General features: G+C 40.3%; 1 protein-coding gene and 1 long non-coding RNA gene across 2 annotated transcripts in view; one reads left to right on the top strand and one right to left on the bottom strand.

The window, feature by feature from the left end:
- The window catches only part of RIOK2 (RIO kinase 2), a 35,714-nt gene that overhangs the window by 7,079 nt on the left and 15,530 nt on the right, over positions 1 to 13,105 (bottom strand). Inside the window, exons 5-9 of the mRNA XM_054032401.1 lie at positions 12,908 to 12,996; positions 10,872 to 11,063; positions 10,195 to 10,287; positions 8,257 to 8,790; positions 6,788 to 6,884 (exon numbers count right to left, since the gene is read on the bottom strand). Coding sequence (XP_053888376.1) covers positions 6,788 to 6,884; positions 8,257 to 8,790; positions 10,195 to 10,287; positions 10,872 to 11,063; positions 12,908 to 12,996 — 1,005 coding nt within the window. The remainder of the gene's footprint in view (positions 1 to 6,787; positions 6,885 to 8,256; positions 8,791 to 10,194; positions 10,288 to 10,871; positions 11,064 to 12,907; positions 12,997 to 13,105) is intronic.
- Positions 2,393 to 6,703, top strand: LOC128839414 (uncharacterized). The gene is made up of 2 exons (XR_008445411.1): positions 2,393 to 2,812; positions 4,247 to 6,703. It is a non-coding gene; the product is annotated as an uncharacterized LOC128839414 (long non-coding RNA).

The raw sequence follows: 13,105 nt of genomic DNA, 5'->3' as shown, positions 1-13,105 counted from the left end.
ATGAGCACAGCCTGGTGGCAAAGAAATCTTTGGGAAGTGTTGGAGATCTAATCATTACCATTTGGCGGGGGGGGGGAGGGTGGGTGGGTGGGTGGGAGAAGAGTTGGCATGATTAAGGAGGCCTGTAAGTTTGTTGTCTGGCACAAGTGAACGTACACAACCTAAAATTTCTCTCTGCTGAAAAATGTATGATGATAGAAGAAACAAGCCTACAAGAACATCATGCTTTCTCCTTAGGTCACAAGGTTGCTAGAGGCACAAAAAAAAAAAAAAAAGCCTCTGAAGAGCACAATTCCTCTTTAAATAGCAGATATGGTTAAAGTTACATCAACCATGTTTTGAAGCGTCTCACAATTGTTCTGGATTTTCTGCTTCCCTCTACAATCAGGAGGATAAAATACTCAGGGCCCTGTGTACTCCACTGCAAATTGGACTTCTATTCTGTGACAAAGACTCTAAACTATGCAGTATTAAGGTGCAGCAGAAGGAAAGTCCGGACAATTTTATTTAAATTGTAAAAATTGAACGTTTTACTGAATTAAAAAGGAAAATGAATAATGCAACCATTCTAGTATCCCCTATATTTTTCCACACACAAAATTTAATATATTTAAGGCTGTGCCACATTTTTGGCTTTCAACATACTGCAGATTTTTGTACTGACAATACATAATGCAGAAGTTGTCAGGGGAGCTAGAGGTTTGAGCAGTGGGATAGGATACAGCTGTAGCTCTTGGTATCTGGGGAAGCATCAAAGAAAATTTGGGATTATAGGATAAACCTTTCACTGGATGCTTCTGCTAAAGTGATGAACAGTGAAATACATAACAGTGTTAACATTTATATCATTGTCTTTCAATTTCAGAGTTAACACCACTCAAGGAAATATGAAACAGTTCACACACCTTGGAGCTAAGGTGTCATAACTATAAAGGGAAGGGTAATAGCTGTCCTGTGTACAGTACTATAAAACCCCTCCTGGACAGAGACTCCAAAATCCTTTTCCCTGTAAAGGGTTAAGAAGCTCAGGTAACCTGGCTGGCATCTGACCTAAAGGACCAATAAGGGGACAAAATACTTTCAAATCTTGGGGGGGGGAAGGCTGTTTGTGTTCTTTGTTTGGGAGGGTGTTCGTTCTCGGGACTGAGAGGGACCAGACATCAATCCAGGTTCTCCACATCTTTCTAAACAAGTCTCTCCTATTTCAAACTTGTAAGTAAATAGCCAGGCAAGGCGTGTTAGTTTTCCTTTGTTTTTCTCAACTTGTAAATGTACCTTTTACTAAAGTGTTTATCTTTGTTTGCTGTACTTTGAACCTGAGACTAGAGGGGAGTCCTCTGAGCTCTTTAAGTTTGATTACCCTGTAAGGTTAATTTCCATACTGATTTTACAGAAATGATTTTTACCTTTTTCTTTCATTAAAAACCTTCTTTTTAAGAACCTGATTGATTTTTCCTTGTTCAAGATCCAAGGGGTTTGGATCTTGATTCACCAGGAGTTGGTGGGAGGAAGGAGGGGAATGGTTAATTTCCCCTTGTTTTAAGATCCAAGGGGTTTGGATCTGTTTTCACCAGGGATTTGGTGAAAGTTTTTCAAGGTTTCCCAGGAATGGAATCCATTGAAATGGTGGCAGCAGAACCAGAGCTAAGCTGGTAGTTAAGCTTAAAAGTTTTCATGCAGGCCCCTACATTTGTACCCTAAAGTTCAAAGTGGGGATCCAGCCTTGACATGGTGGTAGAGCGGTGGGATCATTTTAAACCCAAAAGCCAGTGAGATTTTTTTTTTTCTTCTAGCTGCTTGGAAAGCTGAGCTGGAAGTAGATAGATGCATATCTTATCTCTCCTTGCCTGAAGGCAGAGGTGTTAAGTTTTTTAACAGGTCCTTTGTTAAGAGAAGTGTTCAAGTAATGAGCAAACTTGACTGGTAAAAGGGAATTTACAAGCTGAATTGTTTTTTTTTTTTTCTTTTTACATCCTCGGGAGTAGCTAGTTAGAAAGTCTCTGTTAACTCAGCAGCAGCCAGAGCTGAGAGCTTCCCAGTTTCAGTCAACTGCAGAGGGGGTGACCCAGCACAAGAAAACAGAAAAATAACAGGCTTTCTGAAGTTTCTGAAGACAATTGCTTTCGTTTACCTTTAATTTAAATTTTTAGGGTTATCTTCACCAATATGTCCAGATTTGGTTTGTTTAAAAAAACCAACAACAACCAAACAACCAAACAAAAAAACCATAAAAACTTAGATTCTGGAACACAATTCTATGATCATGGAATCACAGAAGACACCAGAATCTGATAACACTAATTTGGACTGACCCACAAGTTACAGCTGGAAGACAGTTTTAGTAACAAAACATTGACATCTTACAATTTTGTAGAGATGCATAGCTCCCGAATCGCCAGTCCACAGGCGCGGCAAACTGCTCCCATGGCTACGAGGCAGGAGTGACCTTCAATCCAGCGTTTGTGTTTGGGAAACTTATTTGGCTGATTTGATTGTACCCTCGCAGCTGGTGTTCACGCGCTCAAGAGATGGGTTCGTTATCTTATGTGCATGTATACTGCCTGGCTTTTCTATGCGCAAGAATGTAACCACTAAGAAGTGTTGTAAACAAAGCAAGGAGAGAAATAAAAACCCCAGGAAAAGTTTTCCTGGGAGGCTTTTTGCAAGAGGCTTGTAAAACTCTCTGGCTACCAACAAACCTGGCGTTCTGTTTCCTGCGTCGTCACCACAGCTGGTGACCCCGACGTGATGCCCCTCTACTCACCGGCTGGATACGCCGAGCGCGCCCGCGGCTGTTTGCCGCCCCTTATTCGTGAGTATGGGGGGGAGACTTTCCAGTGCCCAGAAGGAGCACGCAAGAGAGTTACAAAAGATTATAAGGCAGCGATCATGTGTCGTTGTCTCGGTCGCTCATATTGAGGACCTTCTAAGGGAAATAGATCGCCAGTGCCCCTGGTATCCGGACTGCGGGTCATTACAGCTTTTTGATTGGATACGGATTGGGATCACCTTGTATAGTGAACCCCGTGCCCCAGTTCAGCACCTGCTGCTCTGGCAGCGTTGTAAGGAGGCGCTGGAGGGGTTCGGCCCCGACGGCCTTAAGCCGGTTTCCCCTTTGCCCCCAGGTGATGGGCCACCCCCCTCCTGCCCACAGCTGACCCCCCCTGCGCCGCTGCCCATGGCGGCGCCCCCATGCCTACCGGTCGGGCGGGGGGGCGCTGTCGCCGCGGCGGTGCAGCAGGTGCGCAAGGCCGGTCTCTTGACCGACAAGGAATCCAAGTGTGGGTTCGAGGCGTTCCCCGTCTCTAGGCGGGATAATGGAAACGGGGGCCGAGTAGTGGACTGGGAGGCTCTCCCCTACTCGGTTCTGCACGAGCTCCGGGGGATCTTGAAAGGTGTGTCAAACGGTTATCACTTGCTCCCCCAAGATTGGAAAGACATGTGTCGCATGGTGCTGTCTCCCGCGCAATACATTGTGTGGGACAGCGAGTACCAGCGAGAGGCGCTTGCGGCAGCAGCACAAGGTGGGGGGGCTTATCTTGCTGAGCAGTTATATGGCACAGGGCAGTTTTCGGGCATCCCCGAGCAGGTGGTGGGCACGCCCCAGGTAGCTTTTCCCATCATTGGCCAGTGTGCCCGTCGCGCGTTTCACAGGGTCCCCGCTGCGAGCGAGTCCTCTAAGTCCTTCGACCCTGGCGGAGTTGCTGCAGGCGTGTACTGATGTAGGCACTCAAACCCATCAGATGGCCCTGCTGACAGCTGCCCTGCACAAGGGGCAGAAGCCTCAGGGGAACTGCTTCAACTGCCACCATCCATATTGATGATTAGGCGTACGGCCCTCCCCCTTCCGTTGGCTCACTGATGAGCCCGTATGGGTTGCGCAGTGGCCGCTTTTCCCCAGAATATGTGCAGTGTATATTGTAGCAGAGGTAAAGGAAATGCAAACCTACCAATATAGGTTGTGTTGTCTTGTTCAGATCACTGTGTGTTTGAAAGTAGGAGTTAGAAGTGAAAGGCAATCAAAAGACTGGGAAAGTTAATTGTGTCCCTTTTAAGTAAAAATCTTTAAGCTGTAGATAGCTTTGGATTTGGAAGCAAGCCAGAAAGCATTTGTATTAATGCAAGTTTCTAACTAATAAGGTAGAAGCCACTGAAATCTAGGCTGCCTATGAACAAATACAAGGAAACATTTTAAGCAATGACTGACTGCCCAGAAGGGGTAGACCTCTGTTCTTTTGTTTTTCAGATCATCAGAGAAAACGGATGCCAGCTGAACAGCATTCAATGTACCATGCATTTACTGGCACAATAGGGATTATTTTTGTGTTTTATGGCAAAAATTGTTAAAAATTTGCATACCAACAGTCTTTGGAAGCAAAGACATGGAAGGTTAACCCACTCTCCATATTGTCCATGGGATCCTTCTGGCTACCTCAGATTTCTAGCCAGAGGGCTGGGGAGGGAGGAAAGCAATTAGACACCTGAGGTTGTACTGAGTGCACTCCTCAAAAGTGGGTGTGCTTGTCCCGGTTTGTTGCTCCAAAGCTCTGTAATAAAGTTATTTTACTGGAAGAGTGAAGGTTTCCTTTGTAGGTTAAAAGAAGCCGAGAAAGGGAGAAGAGGAAAAAGCACAGAATGAGTTAACTGAGAGGAAGATACAGCTTGCAGGCTCATCCAAGGCCACAGCCAAAACTTGGCTGACCCCCAAGACAAGGGGGGGGCTTAAATGTGCCCGAGCAACTATGAGATCTGCAAAACACTGCCAGGCATTAATGAAATGTGTTAGGTTTCTTTTCTCACAGGTAGAAAAGTGCTACCCAAAGATCCTAGCACCCCTGCCATTTATTAAAACCAGGAGACTGAGTCTATGTAAAGTCCATCAATGAAAGACTGCTTTGGCTCCATGCTGGAAAGGCCCTTTCCAAGTCCTGTTAACCACCAACACCGCTGTGAAGTGCCAAGGACTGACTGCCTGGACCCATGCTTTTCACTGCAAAAAGACCCCTCCACCTCGGGAGGACCTTTTGACTAATGATAAGCCTATTTCTCCTTCTAGCCCTGCTGTGCCTTCTGGACAGCAGGAAAAAGGAAAAAAAGACAAGGTGAAGTGCTAGTAACCTCTCCCTTGTCCACTGACAGACCTACTGTTGCTTTGAATTTTTCTAGAAGAAGCAAAACCATTACAGGGTGATGTGCTAGTAACCTCTCCCCTGTATGATGCTAAACCACACTGTTTCAGGAAAAGAGAAGAAGGAACACTTGCTTCCTTGAAACCACAAAGTCCAGGAATTCCTGACTACAAGAGACATTAAGAACTGACCCTGGTGAAGAAACAAAAAATTATAACCTGGAAAAAAAGAAACTTGTGGAACCCATGCTTGAGAACGTGGTATTGATTGGATTTTGGGGTTTATTCTACAGGCTGCGCCCTGTGTTTTGGATAAGTCCTTCAGTATGTATTGCCTTCCCTAATTGGATTTTAAATGATAAGTACCAAAGGCACCTTGTTGCCATTGCCCCTGCTATCTTCTTTATTACACTATTACCCCTGTAACACATCCAAATACAGACAATGACCCAGAAGTTGCTAACAGAGATGGTATTGAATATCACTAAGGCTGGGAAGGCATTGCAGTGGGATCTAGCATGTTCAGGCTTGGCCCACTGCCCTTACAGACACATCAGGAGTACCATCTGATCTGTGGCCATGGAGACATACTTAGAGACTTTCTGGGTAAAAGTGCAAACGTTCTCAATGCTCCTTCCAAGCATATGGACCGGTTGAGGGGGTGTGGCCTTCCACATACCGAATCCTGCCGGGTCCATGGGGAGGATGCATGTGGGATTGAGTAATTCACCAAGACATCTGGGAAATTAAACTACCTGGTATGCCCAGTTAATTTTAGTCAGTGCTCCTGGGATTACACCTGACAGGACACTTACTTCTTCAAGTTAATGACAGCTGTGTGTATGTTAATGACACCATATTACAAGAAATGCAAGGTCTGTTAAGTACTTGCCTTGTTCCTGTCTGTAAACCACCCAGCAACATCTGGGATGTGAGACAGTGAAAGAAATGTGTTGTTTTAAGCTTACTGATAATAGTAATCGCATGTAATAGCAAATTGATATGCTGAAATGTTATGTTTAAGCTATCCGCTAGGACGTTTTTCCTCCTTGGTGGGATTATATCTAGTCATAGCCACCCTTAGAGTGGATGAAGACCCTTTTATAGTATGGGGTCCTAGTTTTGATTTTTGATGTTTTACTTTGCTGCTTTGTTTAATGTATACCCAATCTAGTGGCATTGTGTATGCTACCCTGCGAGAGTGTTTTGTTTAAACACCGCATTTATAAAATAAAACAGGGGGAGATGTAGAGATGCATAGCTCCCGAATCGCCAGTCCACAGGCGCGGCAAACTGCTCCCATAGCTACGAGGCAGGAGTGACCTTCAATCCAGCGTTTGTGTTTGGGAAACTTATTTGGCTGATTTGATTGTACCCTCGCAGCTGGTGTTCACGCGCTCAAGAGATGGGTTCGTTATCTTATGTGCATGTATACTGCCTGGCTTTTCTATGCGCAAGAATGTAACCACTAAGAAGTGTTGTAAACAAAGCAAGGAGAGAAATAAAAACCCCAGGAAAAGTTTTCCTGGGAGGCTTTTTGCAAGAGGCTTGTAAAACTCTCTGGCTACCAACAAACCTGGCGTTCTGTTTCCTGCGTCGTCACCACACAATTTTAAAAATCTATAGAGGGAAACTAGAAAGCATGTTTACATTAGTTACCTGAGGAATTGTTGAACAGCTCCCAAAACTGCCAGCGGAGGTGGTACTTAAGGTTCTCGTTCTGTGTTCATTGATGTGTATCATACTTTCTTCGTCTCTACAATATATAAAATGGATTTTTATTTCATCTAGCAAAAAGACAAGATAAATATCCTTTGGCTACAATCCATCATATTCTAATAGTAAGTTTTACTGATACAGCCAACACAATTTAATATTTGCATAACAAGGAAAATTTACATTTTGCAATATTAACTTGACTTCAATGTGACGGGTCTTTTATAACCGCTAAAGATTTTCAGATCTGATTTGTAACATGATACAATGACCAAGAATATATTAAATAACAAAAATGTTGTTCTAAAAAACTAAAAGTGACAGTGATATTTTATATTTATGCTCAATGATCTCCATTTCAAATTTGCTTAGTTTACATGTAAAAAATAAACAAGCCAAATAAAAACCAAAACCAAGCAGGCTTGCTTCTTGTATCACTGTATTGCTTAGCAATGCCAACAGTACTAAAAACTTGTCTGTCAGCAAAGTAAACCAATATGACATGTAGCAGAATGATGTTTTCACCACAACACTACTTTCATTCCCTACATGCCAAAAAAAAAAAAACCCTAATAAACCATGATGGCAACATTTCCTAACTTAAAAAGTGACATATGTAATATTTATGTTTCTAATTCCCCGCTAGTAATGCACATTACGTAAGTTAAATATTAAGTTTTCCTGATGCCTATGCCATGGTGTCCAGATAACAAATCATTTAATACAAAACTGACTGGGTGGGCTGTGGATGGGGAGAGGAAATGGGGCTACTGCTTGGTGTACTCATTCTATTACATGCACCTGTCTGCCCATCTCTTTTTGGTGGTACAGTGCTCATGCATCAAGGGGCTAGGATAGAGGTAATTATGATCTCTAAACAGGACAGGCAAGGAACTGATAGCCAGAATAACAAATAGCTAAGTTATTATGATTGGATCTCAGAGGGTTTGTGCTCCTCAGCTAACAAGAATAATTTCACTTCAAGAAACAGTGTTTAAATTACAAATTGCATCATAAAAATAATTGTGGAGTAGTATTTTAACACGAAACCCTTTTTCATTGGTATAAACAGTTTAAATATTTATTCAATAGAAAAGTGTATACTAGCTATAGAAGGTAAGTGGAACTAAACTCAGACACCCAAGTCTAGTTATTACATTTTGTACTCTGGAGCAAGACGACTGATCTGTCACACTAGAAAACATATAAACGTAATACTAATCAATAGGTTACCTAGCATCTGGTCATAAGGAAAGTAGCATATGTTCACTCTAAGATTAGAAATATATTTTCAATTTAAGCAGGGGTGGCTGAACAGCAGTGCATGCTGAACTACTTGAAAGAGGTTCATCTATTGAAAAGAAGAAAAAAATAAATGGAAGCCTTCCAAAACAGTCAATATGAATCTATACCTGAAAGGCTTGAATTCTCTGTTTAATGTTGACAAGTCAACCAGATCAGGGCATTCATCTTCATACTCTTTGTCAGCAGGGTCTTCTCCTTGACCTATATGATCTTCCATTTTGGTGGTATTTTCAGTTCTCCTTTCATCCTCAGAAAAATCAATTGCAGAACTCTCTGCATTATTACTGGCTTTCCCTGCAATAATTTGCCCTTCAACTTTTTCTAGAGCATGGCTGAACTCAGTCATATCTAAACTTTCTGCCTTTTTACTACTGTCAGCTATATCAACTTCTTTACTGCTATTCACCAAAACTTTAGAGGATTTGCTTTCAGTGTCATCTTCCAATTCATCTGTGAAATTTATTTTGTTTTCTTCGGTGGTATACAAATTTACTTTCCCATCAACATCGTCTACAAGTGGTGTAAAAACTGTTTTATAATCCTCCTCATCAGGACCAGCTGGGTAAAGCAGTTCATCATCCTCCTGCATTTCTTTTGTGTAGCCACTGGCTGCAATCTCTACGTCAAGAGAGCACTCTCTCCTGGAGAAGATAAGAAGATTAAAGCATAAATAGTTTCCCCTCAACATATTAAATCAATTTAGTAATTTTTTTTTTTTTTTTTTTTTTTTTTTTTTAAAGAAATGACTATCAAAGTGCACTATCATTAAACTGCCAGTGTTAAAGGAATATCAAAGGTATATAATTCTGCTACCCTTACACATGCTGAGTAGAACCTTACATAAGACAGACTCATTGAACGTCATATAATAACAAGTGACAGAATATGGCCGATAAAAGTACAATGTCATTTGTATAAGAAGTTACCTCATGCTCAGATGACGATTTCATCATTTACAGCTATATGACTGAACAATGTCCGTACACTTCTGCTGAAGTGTAATTATAATTTAACGTTGACTTAAGTGTATTACACTATATTACATAATCTAGAAGCACTAATTCTGCACTTATCAAAAGTTATATATTTTGCATGTTCTGGTTAAAATGTGGTTCCCTTCTGAAAAAGGACTGAAAAGAACCTGGTCGGGTTTATTATTTCAATATTGCCTAGCTCAAATGTACACACAAGGGTTTTGTTTTGTCTTTCAAAAAAGGACATGAAATTTGAAAAAGCAAATTTCCATCCGAAAACTTTGGAACTTCGAAAACAACTCTGCCTTGCCCATCATCAGCAGTACAGAGACCAACAGCTCACTCTCTCATAGCAGTGTTGTTCTAACTGGAATAAAAATGTACTTTGAAGTAAACAGATATGACAGAGTATAGGCAATGAGCTGATCTGTTGAATAACGGTGTCATTTTTATACAGTTGTTTTTCAAAATATAACTATATTTCAGTGATTTTCATCATCTGAGGCCTGAAAAATTTGTTCTTTAGCAAAGCAGTGACCATGATTTACTAACTTTCTTGAAAAGCCTCCACTCCAAATGAATTCACATAAAGGAATGCCCCACAAGTGCAATAATTGGGTTGAGGGGTGAGAAAAATACTGTTCTGTATTATTGTGGCATCTCTTAGTGATGTGTCCTGGAGCACCATTTGGATCAGGTCTTGGAAGAGCCCTCTTCCAACAACAAGAACACAGGCATTACGGTTTCCTGATAGTAGTAAAATGTAAAATGGGGGTGAAGTTTCAGGATGTCACCTACAATGATTTTGGTTAGACTGAGCACTGACATTTCTAATATTAAGAATAAAGAAAATCCTATATTAAAATGAAAAGGAAAAAGAAAAAAAAGAGATGCAAGGCTGTCCACTCAGTTCTCCAGCAAAAGACTTCATGAAGGTCATTAAACAGCATACAACTGAAAACCAGCTGTGAACATTTTGGCCAGTGTTCTCATAATATAAAACTTGTACAGAGAGCACTCGGTCATCTTTATTGATCAATATAAGACCCCTAATCAAGTTACATTTCTCACCTGATATCCTGGAAGGTTGGGAAAAGTTCACTTTCATAGCTGAAACGCTTCTTAAAAAAGTCTCTAATGCATTTAACATCTCTGTCAAAATACCTGGAAAAATAAAGAATTGTTTTGCACATAATTAAAGTTAAGAGAGCTACAAGCATTTTGGTACGCTTCTAAACATCTCAAGTTCTACTTCATATCTGTCACACCATAGCTTCAGTGTATTAATTCTTCCACATAAGCACATCTTATATTTTTTCTGAATTTTAGAAAATGAGGTATTCTTCCAGCTTTGTCAAACTTCATTTTCTATTAGCCAGATTTGTTCTGGAAAGGAAATCCCTGTTGTCTTTTTTTCCACTTTACTAAACAGTGATTAAGCTACCACATAGCTGAAAACAGAAAACTCAAAGACACAAAAATGAACCACACAGTATCAATTGAAGTTTGACCTTACTTCCTGAAAACGTCTGCAAGAACCAATCATGTGTCCACTCTAAATTTTGACATTTCTGTCTGTGGATAAATAAAACTGAGTATATTTTTGTGGCACTATTAGTTGTGCAAGATGACATTGCTAGAAGACAGTTAAGAGTGGATACAGAAGAATGAATAATCAGTGCTAATAAATTACAATAATCTCAAATGGCCAAACTGATTTTGAAAATGCTGGAAGACTGAATATATACCATTCAGCATTTGGATGAGATGTTGACACCATCTGTGGGAAATCAATCATGGTAACCTGGTCCTCGCTGTCCAATAAGAGATTGAATTCATTGAAATCTCCATGAATCAAACCATGGTTGGCAAGTTTTACAATCAGTTCCATTAACTCACTATACACAGATGCAGGATCTTCTATTTGATGCACTTGGCACCTAAAAACATTAAAAAAATTCTCAACTATTAAGGGTATAAGAAAATGAAAAGTTAAAGCAAAAACCACAACTCCATTGCAAAATAAACCCCACCCGTCTTCACCTTTGGCACTCTTGTTTGGCTGACTTCTTATGAGATCTAAGAATAACTGAGTATGGAAAATAAACTCTTTTTTTTCTCTATCCCTTATAGTACTTTCTCCATAGCAGAATGCAAAATAACAATGGAGAAGAGTGGTGAAGCTTGTAGTGTTGACGTCATGCATTACCTGTTATGGAATTAAAGATAAAACTTCCATCTTGTAGCACCTTTCACTGCACTAAATTCACTTCATAAATGGGGAGAGAGGGGAGGAATTTTCTTTTCATTAGTGTTCAATTAATTTAAATTTTGATTCCTTTTTGATTAAACAGCTCACTTCAGATGCCTACCTTATGTTAGAACAGGGGTTGGCAACCTTTCAGAAGTGGTGTGCCAAGTCTTCATTTATTCACTCTAATTTAAGGTTTTGCATGCCAATAATACATTTTAATGTTTTTAGAAGCTCGCTTTCTATAAGTCTATAATATATAACTAAACTATTGTTGTATGTAAAGTAAATAAGGTTTTTAAAATGTTTAAGAAGCTTCATTTAAAATTAAATTAAAATGCAGAGCCCCCCCAGACTGGTGGACAGGACCCGGTCAGTGTGAGTGTCACTGAAAATCAGCTCGCATGCCGCCTTCGGTATCCGTGCCATAGGTTGCCTACCCCTGTGTCAGAATGTGACCTGGTTTCTTCTAAAACTGCAGTTGATTTATTTTAGATACTAGGATACGTATAAAGGTCATGCAAACGAATCAAATCAGCTTTTCAAATGTAAACTTTAAAAATATTTTAATGTTTTAAAAATCATTTGGTCAGATAATGCAAAATGACTTAACAATTAAACACAGCATGACCTCTCCTGACTGAAGATTACTTACCTCCCAGCACTATTGCTGTAACACAAAAATATGCATGTAAAAAAGCAAAGATTTCTTTCTGAATTTGAAAGTGGTGAGTAGTAACTTAAGAGTCAATTACAAGAACAAGGGAGCATGAACTGAAGCCAAGGAAAGACCATACAGTAACATGAACGACACTTTTCAGAGAGTGCAGTTGTCACAGAGAGTAAGCTGCCCTGTTGCAGTCTTTGGTGAACTGCATAAAAATCTCATCAGGTGTAACTGCCAAAACAGGAAGAAATGACCCTAAAGCGACTTCATGGTTGTTAGCCATTCTATAGTGTCCAATATCAAATTGACACGCAGTTTCAGTGGGACTTACTAAAATACTTAAAGCTGCAATCATTAAAAAAGCTGGATGATGAGAAATACTTCTTGCTTTGTATAAAATTTTGCACTTCTGAATCTCTTCATATGGGTAGTGGCATTACTTGTGATACTTGCCAACACTGTTCGACCACTGTTTGAGGTTTTAAAACATGTTACCAATCTGCTTTAATTCCTTTTTACTGGATAAAGGAACAGTACATTTCTTTGTATGGGGAAGGAAGAAAGGAGGGGAGCATAACTGGAATTCCCCTCCCAACTAACTTGGATTCAAAGGGTGCTCTGTTACTCTGGTCAGGCTGGGCTACAGAGTATCAATTGACTCCATGGAGAATGGTGGGCCACTGCTAGCTCCTATCTGACTAAAAAAAGCAGTCATTGTCTTATGCATAAATATTCAGCTATCATTTTTACCTACACTACTGAATCAGAGTGCCTCTGAGCAAGTACCTCAATTAAGATTTCCAAAATCATAGTTACTGTATTCAATTTAGTCTTAAATGGGAGTTCGTGTTTCAATTAATACTTACAGAGGGTAACCACTAATAAGTTCCATAACTACTGCATGCCTATTGTAGTCAAATGGTTTTGGAACAGGAAATTTTCGATCATGCAAAGCCTGGAAAGAGACAATGTGTTGGAAGGTTAGTGCTACTGGATACCAAGTTCTCATATATTATTAAATGGTATATATTATTAAATTGTAAACTCTTAGTGGCAGAGCATAT

Source organism: Malaclemys terrapin, chromosome 6, assembly GCF_027887155.1.
Source record: "Malaclemys terrapin pileata isolate rMalTer1 chromosome 6, rMalTer1.hap1, whole genome shotgun sequence".
NCBI classification, from domain to species: Eukaryota; Metazoa; Chordata; order Testudines; family Emydidae; genus Malaclemys; species Malaclemys terrapin.
Note: the sequence above shows the minus strand (reverse complement) of the source record. Positions and strands in the feature narration are given on the sequence as shown.